Source organism: Anolis sagrei, chromosome 3 (assembly GCF_037176765.1).
Source record: "Anolis sagrei isolate rAnoSag1 chromosome 3, rAnoSag1.mat, whole genome shotgun sequence".
Taxonomy (NCBI): Eukaryota; Metazoa; Chordata; class Lepidosauria; order Squamata; family Dactyloidae; genus Anolis; species Anolis sagrei.
In genome coordinates, this window is record NC_090023.1 from 172,825,236 (window position 1) to 172,844,573 (window position 19,338).

The following is a 19,338-nucleotide window of genomic DNA, read 5'->3' on the forward strand; positions in this document are numbered from 1 at the left end:
GGCAAAAGCCAGTACTTTGAGTTGTGCCCGGTAGCAAACTGGCAGCCAATGGAGCATACAACTCCTCTGTTGCGCCAGCTCCACTGGCTGCCAGTCTGCTACTGGGCACAATTCAAAGTGCTGGATTTAGCCTATCAAGCCCTAAATGGTTCTGGCCCAACTTACCTGTCTGAACGCATCTCCCTTTATGAACCTGCTAGGACTTTAAGATCATCCGGGGAGACCCTGCTCTCGATCCTGCCTGTGTCACAAACACGTTTGGTGGGGATAAGAGACAGGACCTTCTCAGTGGTGGCCCCTAAGCTATGGAACACCCTTCCTAGGGACATTAGATCAGCCCCCTCCCTCTTAACATTTCAGAAAAGAGTCAAGACTTGGTTGTTTGAACAAGCATTTGAAAATGCAAGATAAATGACAAGAATTGGAACGACGAGATTGGACAAAGTTTTTATTAGGAGATGTAATTGATGTATGTTTTTAATAATATTGTTATGGTTTTATATTATGTGTTCATGCTTTTAAATGTTTTATGGTGTATTGGGCATCGTTGCCTCTGTAAACTACCCTGAGTCGCCTGAGGGCTGAAAAGGCAGGTATACAAATACAGTAAAATAAATAAATAAATAAATAAATAAATAAAGACAACCAAATATAGCGGGTTTTGTTTCAAGATGGAGATATCACAAGACGCTGACAGATGCCATTTCCAATCAGTCCTAGAGTTATAGTTATGGGGAAAGGAAAACGTCCAACAGCATCTGGGTGGCAACCTCTTTTCTAGGGTAACAACCATGTTCTAAAATGGTTTGGGAGGTATTTACAAGTAGTGAGATCAGATTGCACAAAATGTGTAAAAGTATCATTTCTCAGATACTGCCTAGAAGGGACACTGACACCACCTACAGTCACAAGTCTCTTACGATAATCTTCCCGAATGCAGGTTCCTTGTTGGGATGCAGAACTGAATGTGAATGGGAGATGCTTACAAACAGACCTGAGGTACATTGCATTCATCATTATCTGGAAATGTTTCATCAAAGAGATAAAAGGGCAAGGAGAAGACCACCCAGTCGTTTTGATGATCTGCTAGAAGCTGATGCATGATTGTCAGCAACCACATCTTTCTGTGTGTTCCCTCTAGTCCCTTTTTAATGATTCCAGATACATTTCCTTGAGGGAAAGCCATTTACAGTCAAACAGTCCTTCTCCTCATAGGTTATTTAAAGACAACTGTGACTAGATTTGTGTGAACATCTTTTTGGCTTCTTGATGTATCCATGCTTCCTGACATATACAGTGACCACGGAGGCTGGGGTCTTCTGGAAGTTATGGTTCAAAGTAACCTTTCTATGTCCTGCATATCAGCCTCATTACACTAGAGCAGTGGTTCCCAGATGTTTTGGCTTATGACTCCCAGAAATCCCAGCCAGTTTACCAGCTCTTAGGATTTCTGGGAGTTGAAGGCCAAAACATCTGGGGATCCACAGGTTGAGAACCATTGCACTAGAGCATGGATCCACTTTAAACTCAGTTTTTGTCTCCTGCAGAATTCTGGGATTTGTAGTTTAGTGAAGCCCAGGACCTGTCTGGCTGACCAGTTTAAAGACCCCTCCCTAGACTACAAATCCCAGAATTCTGCAAGAGGCAGAAAATGGATTTAAAGTGAATCCTTGCTCTATTGTGAAAAGACTGTTGTGTGGTATGCACAAGTAGGAACCAAATTTCCTGTCATTCATTGCAGCCAATGTCATCTTATTACTCATGGGAGTTGGTTACAGAGAGCGGTCAACAGCTCCACTAGCTTCCAATAAGTTTCCGGTCCCAATTCAAGGTGCAGGTCATCACCTATAAAGCCCTAAATGGTTCGGGATCTGTTCATCTCCGCAATCGCATCTTCCTCTAAGAACCAGTGTGTACCTTGAGATCTTCTGGGGAGGCACTGCTCTCTCTCTCTCTCCCCCTGCCGTCTCATGCATGGTTGGTCGGGATGAGGGAAAGAGCCTTCTCGGTGGTGGCCTCCTGGCTCTGGAACTCCCTCCCCAGGGAGATCAGACAGGCTCCCACCTTGTCCTCCTTTCAGAGTCAACTAAAAACCTGGATGTTCCAGTGTGCTTTTGATTAAGCAGCTCACCAGTAACGTTCCTGTCCCTACTTGAAGTTCCGCACTTTACACCAGTATATAATCTACCCCAACATGTGTTATGATAGTACTTCCTGCCCAGTTTACTGTATTGTTGCACTTTTCTGCGCTCCTTTAAAAATGTATTGCATTCAAGTGCGCTCCTGTAAAAATGTATTGCACTCATTGATTCTGTACCTCAGCTATGTTTGTTTCAGCCATATTGTTTTTATATTACTTTCAATTGTGTTGTATTTGTTTTATCTGATGTTTTAATTGGTTAAAGTGTTTTACTTGTGTGTTTTAACTGTAATTTTGGGCTTTTCCCTTGTAAGCTGCCCCGAGTCCCCTAGAGGAGATGGTTGGCGGGGTATAAAAATAAAGTAGTAGTAGTAGTAGTTGTTGTAGTAGTAGTAGTTGTTATTATTATTATTATTATTATTATTATTACAAATTCCAAGCAATGTAATATTTTAAAATTCCTGTTTTGATGATGATGGTGAAACAGTTCAATGTTTAGATGATTTCCAAGTGGACCATCCATTTAAATATGCCCAAGAATGGAAAACTGAATGTTGGTGGACAGGAAAAGAGATTTAAATATGGGTGTGCTGGTACAGCTGTACCAGGAGCTCCAACTTCATTTTTTTTCTATTAAAGGTTTGCATGCATTCCAAGGTTTCAGGCATTCTGCAAAGATGACTTCCCTTGGTTTGCAATTATAGGGCCAATGACCTATCAATCATTGTTAAGTTTTGGTTCCGCCCCTTTCCCCAGGGCCCTGGGAGGAGAGGGAGCCATTTTTAGTTCATTCTTACAGAAGGAAATTAGGCTACAGGACGTGGACCAGCTCCACCTGCAGAAAAGCTTCATTCCCTACAGCTTCGGGGGAAACAGCTTCCGGGGAGAAATAGTCCCAAAGCTCTGGCTGGGACTTACAGCCTCTCAGCCTTATAGCATTCGGGGGAAGCAATTTTACAGACCCAAAGAACACCAGCTGGAGTATCTACAAAGCCTTGACTGTACCCAAGAAGTAGTTTGGAACCGGTAGTAGGACCCACATCAGCAAAGCCTAGATAGTAGATTGCCTGGGAGAGGTTAAAAAAGGGTTTTCCTTTCAAAAGAAAAGAAATAGTTCTCAAAGCCAGTTACCTGTCCCTTGTGGACAAGATTAAGAAAGCCACCAGTAATTTGTATGATTGTCGTTGAAGATTGAAGAAGTATTTGTTTAATTTGTTCAACAATAAAGGAGTTTGTTAAACCTTTCAAGCCTCTAAAGACTCTTCCAGAGGAAAATCCTTAGGGCCTCTCTATCAAGGCACCCTGGCTTCCCGCTGGGCACAAAGTGCACGTCCTGTTCAAAAGACAATTATTACAGGCCCAGTGCGTGGCAGCACAATGGGCTTAAAGTTAACCTTTAAAACTGTGGCATAGACACTCAGAACTAGAAAGGTCTGGCCCAACAGTGCTGTGAAATTCAAAAGAGACACGAATGGAGGTGAACGGGAGAAACGTGTCAAGAGGAAGGCTCGTCAAGCCAACCCTGACCGGGACAACCTTCCACCTGGAAACTGATGTCCTCACTGCAGAAGAACATGCAGATCATGAATAGGTCTCTACGGTTACTTACAGACCTACCACCAAGACCCTATATTTGGAAGACAACCATACTCGGACACAAGGGATTGCCGATGATGACAGCGATCCATTTAAATACAGTATGCAGGGTTTTGATCAGATTATCCTTTTGTGTTAGGCATGGCCATCTGTCTCCCTTATGTAAGTTATATTTTGTGAAAAAAATGGGCTTTGATACAAATGTTCTATACAAAAGCTTACACCTTTAGGCTAATATCTTTTAATGTGATTACAAAATGCAGAATAAGAGTGGGACTTAAGTGACCCCTCCCAAAGATTTTAACTGTTAGCCTCAGCAGTCCTAGTTAGCATCACAAATAGATAAAGTACTCCTCAATAATACTTGAGTTAAAATAATACTTCTATAAACCTACTCCAAAGCTATTCCATTCATTTATCATTGTTCAATCAGAAAATGTAGAAATGATGTATATATACAGACCATAGGTCCTAATTGAGTTGCTTGGCCTTTCCTTCACAATTTCTAAAAGCAGTGAAACACAGACATCAATTTCTGATCCTTACGTAATTTTTGTTGACACAAGGGAACCCTATTCTTCTAATGGGGATTTGAGCATCACGATATCAGTTTTGAGGAGGGGAAGGATAATTTCAACTCACAGTGGCAATGCCAGTTTTTTGGTTGTGACCCACACCACCATCCACTGCCCGAACAATAAGTATATATTCTGATTTCGCTTCCCGGTCCAAAAGAGAGGTTGTGGTGATTTCACCTGTAGAAACAAAAAATAGAGTAAAGAGAGAAATATGAATTGACAGGTGGAATGTTTGTGATGCACATGCCAAAAGAAATAGAGAGGTTTTCGTGTTATAGAGCATAGTGGACAATGCAGGTATATAGTTTTGATGGATTTTAACTGATTTTTTTTACTGCTGTTTGTGTTTAATTCTGTTTTAATTTTTGTATATTTGTATATTTTAAATTTTGTGTTAAGGCTTTTATGTCAAGCCGCTTTGCATCCCTGGAGAGATAAAACAGGGTATAACAATAAGAATAACAACAACAACAACAACAACAACAACGGTCTCCGCAAGCCTCTCAGAGAATATTCCCAAGCAATTCTCATTGAACCCATTAAACTTACTTAGGCGATCCCTCGTTGGCCAAGTAGGATAGTCTTCCAGGTTCAGTATTCTGGTGGGTCCGTATGTGGCTGTGGAGCCCTATTCTTGATCTGCATCTTCTCCCGCAGTGAGGGCATTGGTTTCCAGGTGGAAGGCGGTCTCAGTCGGGGTTGGCTTGATGCACCTTCCTCTTGGCACATCTCCCTGTTTCACCCTCCATTCGTGCCTCTTCAAATTATGCAGCACTGCTAGCCACAGCTGACCTCCAGCTGGAGCAGTTAAGGGCCAGGGCTTCCCAGTTCTCAGTGTCTATGCCAGCGTTTTTAAGGTTGGCTTTGAGCCCATATTCAAATCTCTTTTCCTGCCCTCCAGCATTCCATTTTCCATTCTTGAGTTCAGAGTAGAGCAACTGCTTTGGGAGACGGTGGTCGGGCATCTGGACAATGTGGCCGGTCCAGCGGAGTTGATGGCGGAGGACCCTCGCTTCAATGCTGGTGGTCTTTGCTTCTTCCAGCACGCTGACATTTGTCCGCTTGTCTTCCCAAGAGATTTGCAGGATTTTTCGGAGGCAGCGCTGATGGAATCGTTCCAGGAGTTGCATGTGACGTTTGTAGGCAGTCCACGTTTCGCAGACATATAGCAGGGTTGGGAGGACAATAGCTTTATAAACAAGCACCTTGGTATCCCTACGGATGTCCCGGTCCTCAAACACTCTCTGCTTCATTCAAAAAATGTTGCACTCGCAGAGCTCAGGTGGTGTTGTATTTCAGTGTCAATGTTGACTTTGGTGGAGAGGTGGCTGTCAAGGTAGTGGAAACGGTTAACATTTTCTAATGTTACACCATTAAGCTGTATTTCTGGCATTGGAGAGGGTTTGTCTGGTGACTGCTGGAACAGCACTTTGGTTTTCTCGATGTTCAATGACAGGCCAAGCTTCTCGTATGCTTCTGCGAAGGTGTTTAAAGTGGCTTGTAGAACTTCTTCTGAATGCGCACAGACGACATTGTCATCAGCATACTGGAGTTCTGTAACAGATGTTGTTGTAACCTTGGTTTTGGCTTTCAGTCTGCTGAGGTTAAACAGCTTCCCATCTGTCCGATAGATGATTTCCACTCCAGTGGGAAGCTTCCCATCAACAAGATGAAGTATCGTAGCGATGAAGATGGAGAATAAAGTTGGGCAATAACAAATCCCTGTTTGCCCATTAAAAGGGCAAGTGCCAACAAGAGAAAACAGTGCTGCATCTCCAAAGGAAAGTACAAATTAATATGTGTGAAGACAAAAAATATATATATCCCAGGCTTTTATACAATACAATTACACTTTAATAATAGTGATTCCTTCATGTGTAGTCCTTGGAATTACATGTTATAATTCTCAGCCAGACTACAAACTCAAGTATTCCAATAGACGTGGCTATGCCAGTTAAAATGGAATCACAGAGTTATAATTGTATAGAGTTAAAGGGCTCTTGTGCTGTGGCTGTGCAGTTTACAGGAAGTCAGGGACCCATTTTGCAGGGCAGGCAAGATGGCTGAGAAGCTGAGTGAAAACAAAATGTACATTAATCTCTTTATTTAGTTGCTGCCTCTTCCTTAGAAGACCAGTGGCCTGGTTTAGCTCCCCTCCATGAGGAAGCATGCTTAGGAGTTATCATGTGCACTCCCATGGTTATTTACCCACAACAGAGTTCAACTAGGGCCTCAACAGAGTCAGAATCCTAGAAGCCATCTGGAACTCATTTGGATTCACAAGCCTTCTGGGCTAGAGCATTTTAATGTGTTGCTCATCCCTGTAAAAGTTGCAAGTCCCAGCAAGTCTAGCCTAACCAAGACATTATCTGTCAAAAATTCCTAGATCACCATAGTCTCATCCACATCAGAAAACAATGTATACAGTGGCCCTTGCAGCATGAGTGGGACTACGAGGGCTGAATGAAAAGTAATACCTCCACTTTCGTAACTTCTCAATAGATGGCAGTACTGGTATGTGGCAAGTACTGGCTTGTCCAGTAGACTCACCTCTACAGTTCCATTTTGGCGGGAAGCCTTAGCATTGAACAGTTGTGTTGTTAAACTGCAAAGTATGGAACCCTGTGCAAACGGTCGGTCAATGTGACTTAAGCAAGGTGCAGTCATTGAATTCTTGACAGCAGAAGGTGTTACCCCAAAGGAGATTCATCAGAGAATGCAAACTGTTTATGGTGATTGTATTTATGTGAGTACTATGCGTCGTTAGATGAGTAAGTTTAAAGATGTTGAGGTGGAAACACCTGACTTGCGTGACAAACAAAGAGTTGGACATCCTCTGACAGCAACCACTGAGTTTCACAAGCAAAAGGTTGACAGATTGATTCAGGACGATCGTCGTATCACTCAGAGAGAAATTTCAAGCACAACTGGCATTTCACAAGAACGTGTGGGTCACATTATTGCTTTGCCTGGCTATCGGAATATCTGTGCACAATGGGTACCCAGGATGCTGACGCCTGAAATGAAAGCGCACAGACTTGAATCTTCAGAGGCTGGATCTCACCACCGTATGACATCCTCCATACAGTCCAGATTTAGCACCGTCTGACTTCCATCTGTTCCCAATAATGAAAGAAGGTCTTCAGGGACATCATTATGCTTCTGATGAAGACATTGAGAGAACTGTGAGGCACTGGTTGTAGCAACAGAGTGTCGACTTCTTCTGTGACGGCTTCAGAAAACTTGTTCATTGTTGGCAGACATGTATCCAATTGTCTGGTGATTATGTGGAAAAGTGAAGAGCACATTCTAAAGATGATTTCTGTGTTTGATTTATTAAAATATTCCCATCCAAACCCAAGTAACGAAGGTGGAGGCATTACTTTTGATTCAACCCTACCACTTGGGTTGTCATGGCTGACATGAAGACTAGAACACTTCTGACAGGATAGCCTCAGTATGGATGTTGATGTTCTCCAGCATTAAAATTCTTGGGGAATCAAATATCAGTGGAAACAATGCCATACCTCTACTCTGCAATGGTTGTTGCAAAGAGAATCCTGTTGAGCACAGCTCAACAGGATTACCCCCTTCCCTTCCCTTCCCTTCCCTTCCCTTCCCTTCCCTTCCCTTCCCTTCCCTTCCCTTCCCTTCCCTTCCCTTCCCTTCCCTTCCTAAATGTATTCAACCAACTCTCTGTAGTAGTAGTAGTAGTAGTAATAATAATAATAACAATAATAATAATCTTTATTTGTACCCTGCCACCATCTCCCCCAACGGGGCGGCTTATATGAGGCCAAGCCCAAATAACAAATCACAATTAAATAAAAACCAAAGACACAAACGACAACACAGTAAAACATATAAAATATATTAATACAATTAGCAATATAAAAATACTATATCCACAATCACAATGACAATGAGCGGGCCGCATGTACAAGATAAAATGCTAAAACTCCGGGTGAGATAAAAGAGGAGCAGATTATTTGTAAGGGAGAGCTCATAAAGAAACAGGGTTGTAAAAAACAGGCCTTTATACAAGTGGGTGAAGTGTACTCTAGGAACAAAAACATTGAGAGGAGCATAGTGTATGGTTGTGTGGCTACTCTCCAAAGGCATAATAAAAAAGCCAGGTTTTGAGGTCCTTCTCGAATGTTTCTAAGGAGAGGAGAAGGCTCTCTCTCTTGTGCCCACAAGATGGGCCTGTGATACTGGCAGGGGTGAAAGGAGGGCCTCCCCCGCAAATGCAAATGAAAATCAGATTAGACTATTCATCTAGGGTCAAGTCCTGAATGGGAGTTGTGTAAATTCACTGGGTTGGTAGTAAGCCACAATATTTCCAACCTATAGAAACTGTTGATATGGCTATCTGGAGGTTTGAACATTTTGTGAACATCTGTAGATACATCTTTAGCTACATATCATTTGTATGTTAATCATGTCTATTGCATTTTAATTCTCCTGAATAAAATATGTGGAATGAAGCACATTCTTTAGGGCTGTAAGTTTAGAGAAATAATACATTTTACTACACATACAAGCACTGTCAGGATATAGACCTCTGACATCTACTTTTCCATTGCTCTGATATTGTCCACGACAACATAGGCTAACCAAGACAGAGCCATACACCTACTCCCCTTTTCCCACAGCTCTAATATTCAACCTATACAACCCTGTCTGCTGTTCATTTCCTGTGTCAAACATTTCAATTGTAAACGGTCTCCCAGAACAGGTGTCTGGAAGAGGGGGTTAAAAAATTAATCTAGATCATAGAACTGCAAGAGGTCAAAAGGTTCACGAAAATGCATTTGCTTCTCAAGTTCTTGTGATATTCATTAATCTGTGAGCTGGAAAAATTAATCAGTGGGGGATTTTTTTAAAAATATATATGTATGTCTCAGTGATGGATTACTCCACTTTGCCCAAAAAGTTACATCCAATTAGGCATACCTTCATAGAGCAGGTTCAGCTAATTTCAATGAGGATACTCCTACAGAACAGCTCTTCCTCCTTCAAGGCAAAGAGCAGAAAAAATAGGTTTCCCCTCCCTTTTATGCACATGCCTTTCTTTCTTCTTTTCTGGAGAATGTGTGAGGAATTATAACAATCATGCCAGAATGAGATCTCAGGACAAAAGTCCTACCAAGATCTTTTCAAATTATCTGTCATATTTATACCTATGAAAATAATACTGGAAGATCACAAACTAAGTGGCAACAATCAAACATATATTCTGAGTTAAAATATGTATGCCTGATTATCCGGACCAGGATAATAGATGATCTGGAATAGACAAATAGAGCTAATCTAGGCATGCGTGATTTGGAAACATGCACAAGAAGCATGTTTCAAAAGTCATTAAAAATTAGGGGGCACTGGCATTTCATTTTTAAAGTGTTTCTAAAGTTTAGTTAGTGAAAATTTCATTACTATAACAAGAGTAACAAAATGTTGTTACTTTTTGTTATAGTAATTGTGCATAATTACTATAATTGAGGAAATTTCAGGGGCTATTGGGGTGAAACTTGCTACAATGGTAGAACACATTTACCACTGTTAGTCCATCATGTTTCAGAATGTTTGACTTATCCACGGTCTTTTGGGGAATTTTCAAAGTTTTTATAAACAACATTTTTTATAAAAACTTAAAAGAGCGATTTCCTTGATTTTTCTATACAACAATACAAGATAACAGGGGATCATCCACCCCCTAAACTTTCAGAAATATTCGTATATCTACTGATTTTAGGGATTTTTTTAAAGTTTTGACAAAGATATTTATTTTTTTTAAGCCACAACAGCTATCTCATTTCATGTCTCCCATATTAAACAACAGAACTTCCATTTAGGAATTTCTTCCCAGCTCAACACAGATATTTACTTACTAGAAGTATCAGTCAGTTCTCCTCTTTGCAAATTCAACAATTTATTGGAACTCTGACTGGCTGCTGTTATGGAGGGGCAAGTCTCTCCCTATCCTGATTGGGGCTTTCTGATGCTGAGCAGAATTCTGGAAAATATAGTGATCTATATAAATAAACACTGGTCTATATAAATAAAAAAATATAATGTTTGTTTGTGGGATTAACATAACTCAAAAACCACTGGATGAATTGACATCAAATTTGGACACAATACACCTATCAGGCTAATGAGTGACCACCACTCATAAAAACACTGAAAAACAAAGTGGAAGGGACTTAAAAACAAAAAAGCACACTGCAGCGCATGCGTAAAATGACTCCCCCTGGCAAATAAAACACACAATAGCATATCCACATTCTCTTCCAGACTACAGCTCCCAGCATCCCCTTTAGGAGAGGAGGAGGATCAAAATGCATTTCTTCCAAGCTGCAAGCTTTCTTCTCCTTGGATTTCTTTGAAAGCATCCCAATCCCTGAATATTTCCAATTTCCTATTCCTGGACTGCAACTCCCAGCAATCCTCCAGATTGATAAGATAGATAGATTAGATAGAGATAGATAGATGAGGAGGACTGCTGGGAGTTGCAGTCCAAGAATAGGAAGAAAGGAGAAGGGAAAGAAAAGAGCGGGAGGAGGAGAAGAGGAAGAGAAGGAGGGAAGGAGAGAATGAAAGAAAAAAGGGGAAGAGGAAGAGAAGGAGGAAGAAAGGAGAGAAAGGGAAGGAAAAGAAAAAGGGAGGAAAGAGGTAGAGAATGAAAGAAAAAAAAGGAAGGAAGGAAGGAAGGAGGGAAGGAAGGAGGGAAAGAGGGAAGGAGAGAAAGAAAGGGGGCGGGAAGGTTGACCACAGCAACGTGTGGTGGGTACAGCTAGTTCTAAGAATAAATAGAGTTATATCCTGCTCATCAAGGAAAAGTTTGAAGCAGATACCAGTAATAGTCCACCAATAATTAAAACATCAACATTTGTTCTATGTTTCACAGATAGCGTTGTTCACATCCGATCCAACTTAAGATGCCATATTTTTGACAGGCTGGAGAGATGGAGCCAGCCAACTCGTTGTCCAGTCCTGCTGTTATGGATACTTTTCTGCTTGTGCAGCTTGAGGATGTTGACAAGCTGCTTGGAGGGATGAGACCAACCACCTGCTCCTTGGATCTGTGCCCACATTGGCTTCTGCAATCCGCCAGTTTTCAGTTTGGAGATCAGCTGTGGCAATGCCTCTTTTAAGGGAAAGTATGGTCTCAAAAGCATGGAAGCAACAAATTTGGAGAAGCTAAATATATATCCTATGATTTTGAAGATTCGTTGTTTAGTTTACTTTCGGTTTGTCAGTTCTAGACAAAATCCCAGAGCAAGTTTCATATGTGTCTTTTAGCTCCACGTGGTATTAAATCATACTTGATATTTTAGATCAGCTCAGATCTGGCTTCCAGCCCATATTAGCAGTGCAAGTTGCCTTGGTGAATGATTTGCTCCAGGGAAGGAAAGCTCATTTTTCTAGTTTTCAGTACTGGCTTGCTTTGTATACTTCTTGACCCTGACTCAGGGAGCGGTGTTTTACAGTGGGAGACAGTGGGGTCCAGATGATGGTGCTGGGAAACGTCTGTTCTACCCCTTACCCACAAGTTTCTATTATTTCGATATTAGTATAAAACCACAGATCAAAATTATATGAAGGTTTCCTCCATGGTATCATCAATATGTGAATTACTTTCATCACTATCTTTCCACCTTCTAATTCTACAGAAGTTGTAAAAATTCTGAACATGTGTCTGATAACAATTTCAAGGATTCAGATAAAACATAAATACTGATGACTTTTAAACCTGTTGGATAGTGATATATAATTAATTCTATTTAGGACTTAATTCTATTTAGGACTTTAGTTCTTAATTGGAGAATATGAAGGGCATTGATCCCCCAACATCTGCGACATATCACCATGAATATCCTTCACAGACTTTCCTTGCAGAAACAAGAATTTTTCCTTGCAGAAACAAGAATTTTGTCACTCCTCTACTCTCATTTGCTGTGAATATTGCCTTAGATTCCACCATTTTGTTTTCAGGCCTGCCTAGATCACTGTTGCCATAAGCTACGAACACAAAATTTTGCAAAAATATATGAGACACACATGGCTTTCATGTGATGTAAAATTCATTACCATAGAAACAAAAAAAACCCCACAAAGCCAAAGACTTATCAGCAGCCCCTTGTAGCCTTAAAGCATGGCAATGTTCACACAAGAACAGGGCCATGCTCATAGAAGAATGTTCATGTAAACATTGGTTGTTCATAGAATGAATTCTATTTCTATAGGGGAGGGGAAACGGCTCCATGTACTTCAGATACTTCAGATTTTCATATAGTTTCACCGACTCCTTTCAACCTAAAATAATGATGCCAACTCCTCCATATTGAATAACTAGCCGTCCCCTGCCACATGTTGCTGTGGCCCACATGGGGGTTCTGTGTGGGAGGTTTGGCCCAATTCTATCATTGGTGGGGTTCAGAATGCTTTGTGATTGTAGGTGAACTATAAATCCCAGCAACTACAACTCCCAAATGACAAAATCATTTTTTTTTAGTGAAGGACATACATTGGGTGGTTTGGTGTCTTGTGTCCAAATTTGGTGTCAATTCATCCAGTGGTTTTTTTAGTTCTGTTAATCCCACAAAGAAACATTACATTTTTATTTATATAGACTAGCTGTACCCGCCACGTGTTGCTGTGGCCAACCTTCCCTCTTTCTCTCCTTCTTTCCCTCCTTCCTTCACTCCCTCTTTCCTTCCTTCCTTCCCATCTTTCCTTCTCTTCTTCCTTCCCCCTTTTCTTTCTCCTGCTGTCTCTCTTTTCTTCCTTCTCTCTTTCCTTCTTTCCTTCCCTCCCTCTTTCTCTACATCTTCCCCTTTTCCTTCGCTCCCTCTTTCCTTCCTTCTTTCCCTCTTTTCTTTCCTTCTCTCCTTCCTTCTTTCTCTAACTTTCCTTCCTTCCCCCTTTTCCTTTCCCTCCCTCTTTCTCTCCTTTCTTCCTTTTCTACCTCTTTCCTTCCTTCTCTCTTTCCTTCTTTTTTCCCTCCCTCCCTCCCTCCCATTCTTTCTTTCTTTTTTCTCTCTCCTTCCCTTCCTCTTTCTTCCTTTTTTCTGTATTATCATTTACCTTTTTGTCATTTAGCTTTTGGGGGCTTTTTAAGCCCCTTCTGCTGTGTTTTTCAGTGTTTTTATGAGAGGACATACATTGGGTGGTTAGGTGTATTGTGTCCAAATTTGGTATCAATTCCCCAGTGGTTTTTGAGTTCTGTTAATATCACAAACGAACATTACATTTTTATTTATATAGATTTAGACTTTCACTATTAAAATCAGAGATGCCCTGAGAATAACATTCCACCTTTATAACACCAGAAAGGCTGTTATATATTATTGTGTTCCTTGCCAAACCTTTAGGTAATCTGTCTTAATGTGTAGAGTTAGTGCATGAGGCTTTTGGCTGAAGGAAATTTGCATATCCATTTTGAAGTATGTACCAAAAATCATGTGGGAATTATTAATGTCCTCTGCTTGTATTTCTGTAAGAACAGCTATGATTCCTGGAGTAAGAACACTTTGTTTATTTCAGTATGCAAGCATAGCATGACAGAAAAGGCAGAAGCAAAAGAAGCACGAAGTCATAAATAAAAGCTCCGTAAACACAAAAGGCAAGAAACACGAAACAAGAAATATCATGGTAATGCTTACCTGACCGAGCGTTGATTCGAAAATGTGAAGAGCCTTCTAAAGAGTAGATAATGGATTCTTGGCCGTATTCTCTGGATCGGTCCAAATCAGTGGCATTTAGAAAAAGCACTGTTGCTCCTTGGAAAAGGCAAGAAAAGGAAGGCACAGACTTTCATTTCCTTCAGTAGACTATTCACCTGTTTCATTAGTTAAGCTAAATTAATATAGATTTAAGCTAATTGATATTCTCAAAATTCACTGGAACATAGGTCCAACACTCTACAGAATTATGATTTACCAAATGGCAAGGATGCTCATATGTTTTCTGGGTGACATCAATTTGGAAGAAGCATCAGGATTTAAGATGACCTATACATTTCAGAAACATTAACAACCTCAGATATGCAGATGACACCACCCTGATGGCCGAAAGCGAGGAGGAGCTGAGGAGCCTTCTAATCAAGGTGAAAGAAGAAAGCGCAAAAGCCGGGTTGCAGCTAAACGTCAAAAAAACCAAGATTATGGCAACAAGAATGATTGACAACTGGAAAATAGAGGGAGAAACCGTGGAGGCCGTGACAGACTTTGTATTTCTAGGTGCAAAGATTGCTGCAGATGCAGACTGTGGCCAGGAAATCAGAAGACGCTTACTTCTTGGGAGGAGAGCAATGTCCAGTCTCGATAAAATAGTAAAGAGTAGAGACATCAGACTGGCAACAAAGATCCGCCTAGTCAAAGCCATGGTATTCCCTGTAGTCACCTATGGATGTGAGAGCTGGACCTTCAGGAAGGCTGAGCGAAGGAAGATCGATGCTTTTGAGCTGTGGTGTTGGAGGAAAGTTCTGAGAGTGTCTTGGACTGCGAGAAGATCCAACCAGTCCATCCTCCAGGAAATAAAGCCCGACTGCTCACTGGAGGGAAAGATACTAGAGACAAAGTTGAAGTACTTTGGCCACATCATGAGGCGACAGGAAAGCCTAGAGAAGACAATTATGCTGGGGAAAGTGGAAGGCAAAAGGAAGAGGGGCCGACCAAGGGCAAGATGGATGGATGGCATCCTTGAAGTGACTGGACTGACCTTGAGGGAGCTGGGGGTGGTAACGGCCGACAGGGAGCTCTGGCGTGGGCTGGTCCATGAGGTCACGAAGAGTCGGAGACGACTGAACGAATGAACAACAACAACAAATACATTTCAGATTTCCAACTGGTCGAAAACTAACAAAACTAATTCCATCAGAAATAGATATAAGGTTCAAAGTACAAGCAAAGATAAATGGTCTGGAACTATGAGGTTGAGGAAGCCGGTCAAAATTAGCTCAAAGAAGACAACACAAAAAGGTATGATAATCACCTTTAAATATCTAAATGGTTTCTAAATGGAAGATGAGGTGAACTTTTTTCCTGCTATTCCAGAAGATAAGAACCTAAATGAATGGATTGAAGTTACAAGAAAGGATATTCTCATTACACATTAGGAAGAACTTCCTAAGAGTTAGAGATGTTCAACATGTCTCAGAAGACAATGAACTCTCCTTTATTGTATCTTTTTGGTACAACTGACTTTCAAAGATACAAGAAGTCTTATTAATGCATTTTCAAAAGTATGCATCAGAATGATGGAAGACAAATGGCCAAATTTGAGATGCAGCAATCACTATGAAAGAGATCTGGATATGAAGGAAATTTGAAGCAATTACTGATTTCCTAGCAGTATGGCTAAAGAAACAACTCAATTGCAGAAAATTGTAGTCTTTTGTTCTGCATTACAGGAATATTCAGAAGTGAACCTTCAAGACCTGGGTTTACAATATCTCTACACACAGAGATTTGGAAATGAATTTGGAAAGATACTAAGGGCAGCCATGTTAGAAAAATATTATTAAAATGCTCATCTGGTACCATCTGGTACCACCTTTTTACACATAAAATAATAATAATAATAATAATAATAATAATAATAATAATAGACTGGCACAAGCCAGTCAAGGTGGTCCCAGTGGTGATCGGCACACTGGGTGCAGTGCCTAAAGACCTTGGCCTGCACTTAAACACAATCGGCGCTGACAAAGTTACCATTTGCCAGCTGCAGAAGGTCACCTTCCTGGGATCTGCATGCATTATTCGCAGATAAATCACACAGTTCTAGACACTTGGGAAGTGTCCGACATGGGATCCAATACAACAGCCAGCAGAGTGTCTGCTGTGGACTCATCTTGTTGTGTTTCAAATAATAATAATAATAATAATAATAATAATAATAATAATAATAATAACCTTATTGATAGACCACCCTCTCCCCCCCGAGGGGACTCAGGGTTATTTACAACACAAAAAGGCAAACATTCAATGCCCAAACAAATGCAAAAAACAATTACAATAACAGAATACAATAAACATAATAATAATAGTGAACTTGTTGAATAAAAACTGATGTCAAAATGAAAAACAAGATCCAAATAATAACAGAGAAACAGGTTACCCTAATCACATACTCAACATTAAACATCCTAGATGATTAAAAACAACAAAAATAAATGGAAAATTGGCTGATTACAGTTGTTTTTGAAGTGGACCCAAGTGGCCACGAGATACAAGTAGGTCAGCCAACATTCCAAGTGATCTAGAGTGTCCTAGTCCTCCTCCTCTCCATATGCTAAAGTGCAAAGGTGAGTCTTCAAGAGTTTTTTAAAGGAGAGGAGGGTGGCGGCTGTTTTTATTTCTTTGTGAAGGGACTTCTAGAGATGGGGAGCAATCATGAAGAAGGCCCCCTCTCTCATTCCCACCAACCGCACTTGTGACGGGGATGGGACCAAGAGCAGGGCCTCTTCCACTGATTGCATACACAGGGTGGTCTATACAGGAAGATGTGATTGGAAAAATAGCCTGGACTCAAACCATTTAGGGCTTTATAGGTAACGACCAGCACTTTGTATTTAGCTCGGAAACAGACCAGCAGCTAGTGGAGTTGCTGCAACATGGGAGTACTTCTCTCCCTGTACGGAGCTCCAGCTAATAGTCTGGCTGCCAATCTCTGAATTAATTGTAGCTTCCAAACTATCTTCAAAGGCAACCCCACATAGAGAGTGATGCAGTAATCCCAATGGGATGTGACTAAGGCATGTACTACCATGGCTAGATCTGGTGTCACAAGGCATGGGAGCAGCTGGTGCACAAGTTTTAACTGTGCGAAGGCACTCCTGGCCACCGCTGACACCTGGGGTTCCAGGGTCAGCAATGAGTCCAGGATTATCCCCAGACTATGGACCTGTGTCTTCAGAGGGACAGTGACCCCATTCAACACAGGCTGTAATCCCACACCCTGATACACCTTACAACTGGCCAGGAGTACCTCTGCCTTGTCTGGATTTAGTTTCAGCTTGTTGGTCCTCATCCAGTCCATTACTGATGACAGGCACCAATTCAGGACCAGAACAGCATCCTTGGTTTTTGGTGGAAAGGAGTAATAGAGTTGGGTGTCATCCGCATAAATTTGACACTGAACTCCAAAACTCTGGATGATCTCTCCCAGCAGTTTCACGTAAACGTTAAACAGCATGGGTGACATAATTAAACGCTGAGGGCCCAACAGACCACCGGCCAGGGAATCGAACAGGAGTCCCCAAACAAAAGAAATTACATTAGCACACTTAAAAACTAGTTGGGTGGAGTACATGGAACATCTTCAGAGGAACATGCACAAGTTAGTTAGACTGTGCTAAGCTATGTAGAGAAGTTGAACAGATCCGGATTCTACTGATGTCTATTACTATGTCTATGACTATTATTTTGATGATTTATTTTAGTATTAATAATAACACAGAGGTAAGGCTTATGAATCACTGGAACCACTCACATACCTGCCATTATATCCTCCATGACTGTGACAATATAGGAAGGTTTGCTGAATGTGGGTGGATTGTCATTTTCATCCTACAGAGATAAAAAGCAAAGAGCAACGTAAGTGTCCAAAACAACATCAGTATAGTTTGATGTAATTTAACTTTTAAATGCCTTTGAAATGCATCATGAATTATTCTATTGTTAACAGAAACAAACAACAATGTAGTGGATCGATAAATTATCAGACAAAATCTATATAAATAAAAATGTAATGTTCGTTTGTGGGATTAACAGAACTCAAAAACCACTGGACAAATTGACGCCAAATTTGGACACAAGACACCTAACAACCCAATGTATGTCCTTCACTAAAAAAAAATGCTTTTGTCATTTGGGAGTTGTAGTTGCTGGGATTTATTGTTCACCTACAATCAAAGAGCATTCTGAACTCCACCAACAATGGAATTAAACCAAACTTGGCACATGGTTCTCCCATGACCAACAGAACACACTGGAAAGGTTTGGTGGGCAGTGTCCTTTGGTTTTGGAGTTGTAGTTCACCAGAGAGCACTGTGGAGTCAAACAATGTTGGATTTGGGCCAAACTCTACACGGATACTCAATATGCCCAAATGTGAACACTGGTGGAGTTTGGGGAAAATAGAATCTTGACATTTGGGAGTTGTAGTTGCTGGAATTTATAGTTCACCTACAGTCAAAGAGCATTCTGAACCCCACCCACGACAGAATTGGGCCAAACCTCCCACACAGAACCCTCATGACCACCAGAGTGGGCCACAGCAACGCGTGGCAGGGGACGGCTAGTTTGCAAATAAATTTGTTAAAAATCAGGCAGTGTGATTTTCTGGATGTGTTTTCTCATGTTGTCTCTCATATTTGAGGTCTACCTATGATGTCAATTACAGGCCTCTCTCGTCTTTTTAAGTGGGAGAACTTGTACAATTGGTATCTGACTAAATACTTTTTCCCCATTGTATATGGCAGTCTAGACTCATGTAATCCAATTCAAATCAGATAATCTAGATTATCTGCTTTGATAATCTGGATTACATGACAGTGTAGAAGGAGTCCTAGTTATGAATGTGAAACTAAATATCATCTTTTGGCTCAAACCTACTTTAACAGCCACTTCTCCAAGGGATAGAAGCCATTTCTGTTGGCAATGAGCCACAATGGGATGAGGTTTCCAGCCCACTCCCACCAGCAACCTGTAATGCAATGAGGAACTGCAACAGGGATCTCAATCCTGATTGTCACTGTTCACTAGAAGGAGGGAACAGGAAATGTAATCTTCCTGCACCACAATTGCCAACAGAATAGACAACACTCAGGTCAGCTTTCTGGAGGTCATGTGGAATTCAGAGGACATTTATGATTGTGGCAATAGTGTCATAATTGCAAATATGTAATATAACTGAATATTGAGCACTTAATGGATCCATAACTCTAGGTTGCAAATCTGTAATTCCATTACAGGATGTCAACCTCTTTCTGCACTCCTCGCTCCCAATACTTTT

General features: G+C 41.0%; 1 protein-coding gene across 1 annotated transcript in view; it reads right to left on the bottom strand.

The window, feature by feature from the left end:
- Positions 1-19,338, bottom strand: part of CDH23 (cadherin related 23) — a 648,000-nt gene that overhangs the window by 226,266 nt on the left and 402,396 nt on the right. The window contains exons 18-20 of the mRNA XM_067465691.1: positions 17,819-17,891; positions 13,983-14,099; positions 4,379-4,491 (exon numbers count right to left, since the gene is read on the bottom strand). Of these exons, the coding sequence (XP_067321792.1) occupies positions 4,379-4,491; positions 13,983-14,099; positions 17,819-17,891 (303 nt within the window). The remainder of the gene's footprint in view (positions 1-4,378; positions 4,492-13,982; positions 14,100-17,818; positions 17,892-19,338) is intronic.